Source organism: Juglans regia, chromosome 14 (genome assembly GCF_001411555.2).
Source record: "Juglans regia cultivar Chandler chromosome 14, Walnut 2.0, whole genome shotgun sequence".
Lineage (NCBI taxonomy): Eukaryota > Viridiplantae > Streptophyta > Magnoliopsida > Fagales > Juglandaceae > Juglans > Juglans regia.
Window position 1 is genome coordinate 16,970,173 of NC_049914.1, and position 2,205 is coordinate 16,972,377.

Consider the following 2,205-nt stretch of genomic DNA (forward strand, 5'->3'; position numbering starts at 1 on the left):
AAACATATAGAAAAGAGAATTCTATTAAATGTGTAATTTTGTTTAAATAGTTAAACTCAAATTATACAATTGAATCATTACCCATATAATATTAATCTGAACATGCTAATCTTAATAATTCCGTATACACAATATTTTTTGTGCAGTTCTTTTCTGATCGTTCAGTCGACATTGGCCGTATCAAAACTCTTACTGTAGATGCAGTCTTAGCCCTCTATAAAGCCACGTATAATTGATCATGTGAGAAAACAGGTTGAGGTAAATATATCCCAACAAAATCCAACGTTTGCCCTTGTGACTTATTTATAGTCATTGCAAAGTTTAATCTAATAGGAAACTGAGTTCGTTTGAATGGGAAACCACTATTTTCATCAACATTTGGTAAGAATGAGATCCTTGGAATAAATACTCTTTTTCCACTATGGTGTCCAACTGCGATTTCTGCATCAATAACATTTCGATCAAAAGCCCGACAAATTAGGCGTGTTTCGTTGCATAGTCCTTCTAAAGGATTAATGTTTCTAAGCAGCATGATGGGACAATTTATCTTCAGTAACAATTCATGAGGAGGAAGTCCATTTGGGGTTAGAGTATTCAAAAAATCTTCCATGATTGATTGTTCAGATGCATCTATTGCTTCATCAAAGCTATAATATCGCCTAAGCTCATCAGGAAATCTATGAATTACTGATGCATTTATTTCATCAACATAACTGTTCTTTGGTGTTAATATGGCCCGATTCATCATAGCTGAAATATTTTTTGAATATTCATGAATATCATGGAAAACAACATCTATTAAATGATCCAAAGAAGTGCAGTCATCTTCATAGGGAACAAGCATGCCATCAGGAATTTTTATAGTTTCATCAACTGTGATTGGTGGCATTCCGTTGCCTAATTCTAACACATATTCTGAAAAAAACTGGATCTAATTTTGCTCGCATATTTTCAGTCAAATGAAACTTGATGAATGTAGGCCACAAATAAGAAGAAACCAAACTGGCGTCGACTTGTTCTTGTCTTGTTTCTTTACGAACCACAGGTAAAACCTAACGAAAATCTCCACCGAAAACAATAACTTTTCCACCGAATGTTAACTCTGAATCATTAATATATCGTAGCATTTTATCTAATACTTCGATGTGTTGTTTTCTTGACATAGGGGCCTCATCCCATATAATTAACTTTGCTACACGTAGTAGCTTTGCAAGGACACTTTGTTTACTGACACAACATATGCTATGTTCATCAGTATCCAATGGAATCTTAAAGCGCGAGTGTGCTGTTCGACCTCCAGGAAGGATAGATGCAGCAACACCAGATGAAGCAGTTGCAAGTGCCACTAATTTTCTTGATCTTACTGCGGCGAGAAGTGCCTTGTATAGGAATGTCTTCCCTGTCCCACCAGGGCCATCAACAACGAATGTAGTAGCTCTGTTTGAAAAAACATTTCCCAAAACTGAATTATAGACATGTCGTTGTTCACTATTAAGGGCTTTTGATGCAACAATATCTTCTTCTGGAATTTCAACAGACAATTCATCATCAATTTCCCTAGATTCGAATTGGTCTTCATCGAAACAAATATTGTCATCAAGAAGATGAAATGAATTAATGCCTTTCCCCATTGATTCAAGTGTAAAAGAAATTGAGCGCAAAACTTGCATTCTTACATTGAACATAGAATCTTTAGTTGACTTAAAATCAACTGACATTTCTTGCTCAAAACGTTCCCACAGCTCTCTCGGATTGGCTGGATTACAATAAACCAATATAGTTGCAAATAGCCGTCTCAAATTGGATGGCATTTGATATAGAGATGCTTCATATAAACAATCTTCTAAGCCCTATCTCTCTGTAGCAAACCATGCATAATTGCTGCCTCACGAAATGTTGGAGCCACAACACCATCAACTGTCCTAAGATCTTTAAATGACAAAGGTCATTTTACATGATTTAACAATATCCGTAGATAATACATCTCGCCTTCAAATGGATTTGCTGTAACAATTCGACCTATAACAGTTTTCTTTTTCCTACGAGTCCACTCTTTGTATTGTTGGCTCCAAACATAGAATTCTAGAAATTCTTTGTACAACAACGTCCTGGCATTCTCATCCACTCAGTTTAATGCAAAGAATTCTGTTAACATCGATTTTGCAGACCGATCAGAGTTCAGAATATTGATTAAGTCTTCATTTG

The 2,205-nt window shown here is 35.6% G+C and overlaps 1 protein-coding gene across 1 annotated transcript; it reads right to left on the bottom strand.

The window, feature by feature from the left end:
- Positions 1 to 1,052: 1,052 nt before the first annotated feature.
- Positions 1,053 to 1,811, bottom strand: LOC108989684 (ATP-dependent DNA helicase PIF4-like). Its single transcript, XM_018963381.1, has one exon. The coding sequence runs from the start codon at positions 1,809 to 1,811 to the stop codon at positions 1,053 to 1,055; it is 759 nt and encodes a 252-aa protein (XP_018818926.1).
- Between the last annotated feature and the right edge of the window lie 394 nt (positions 1,812 to 2,205).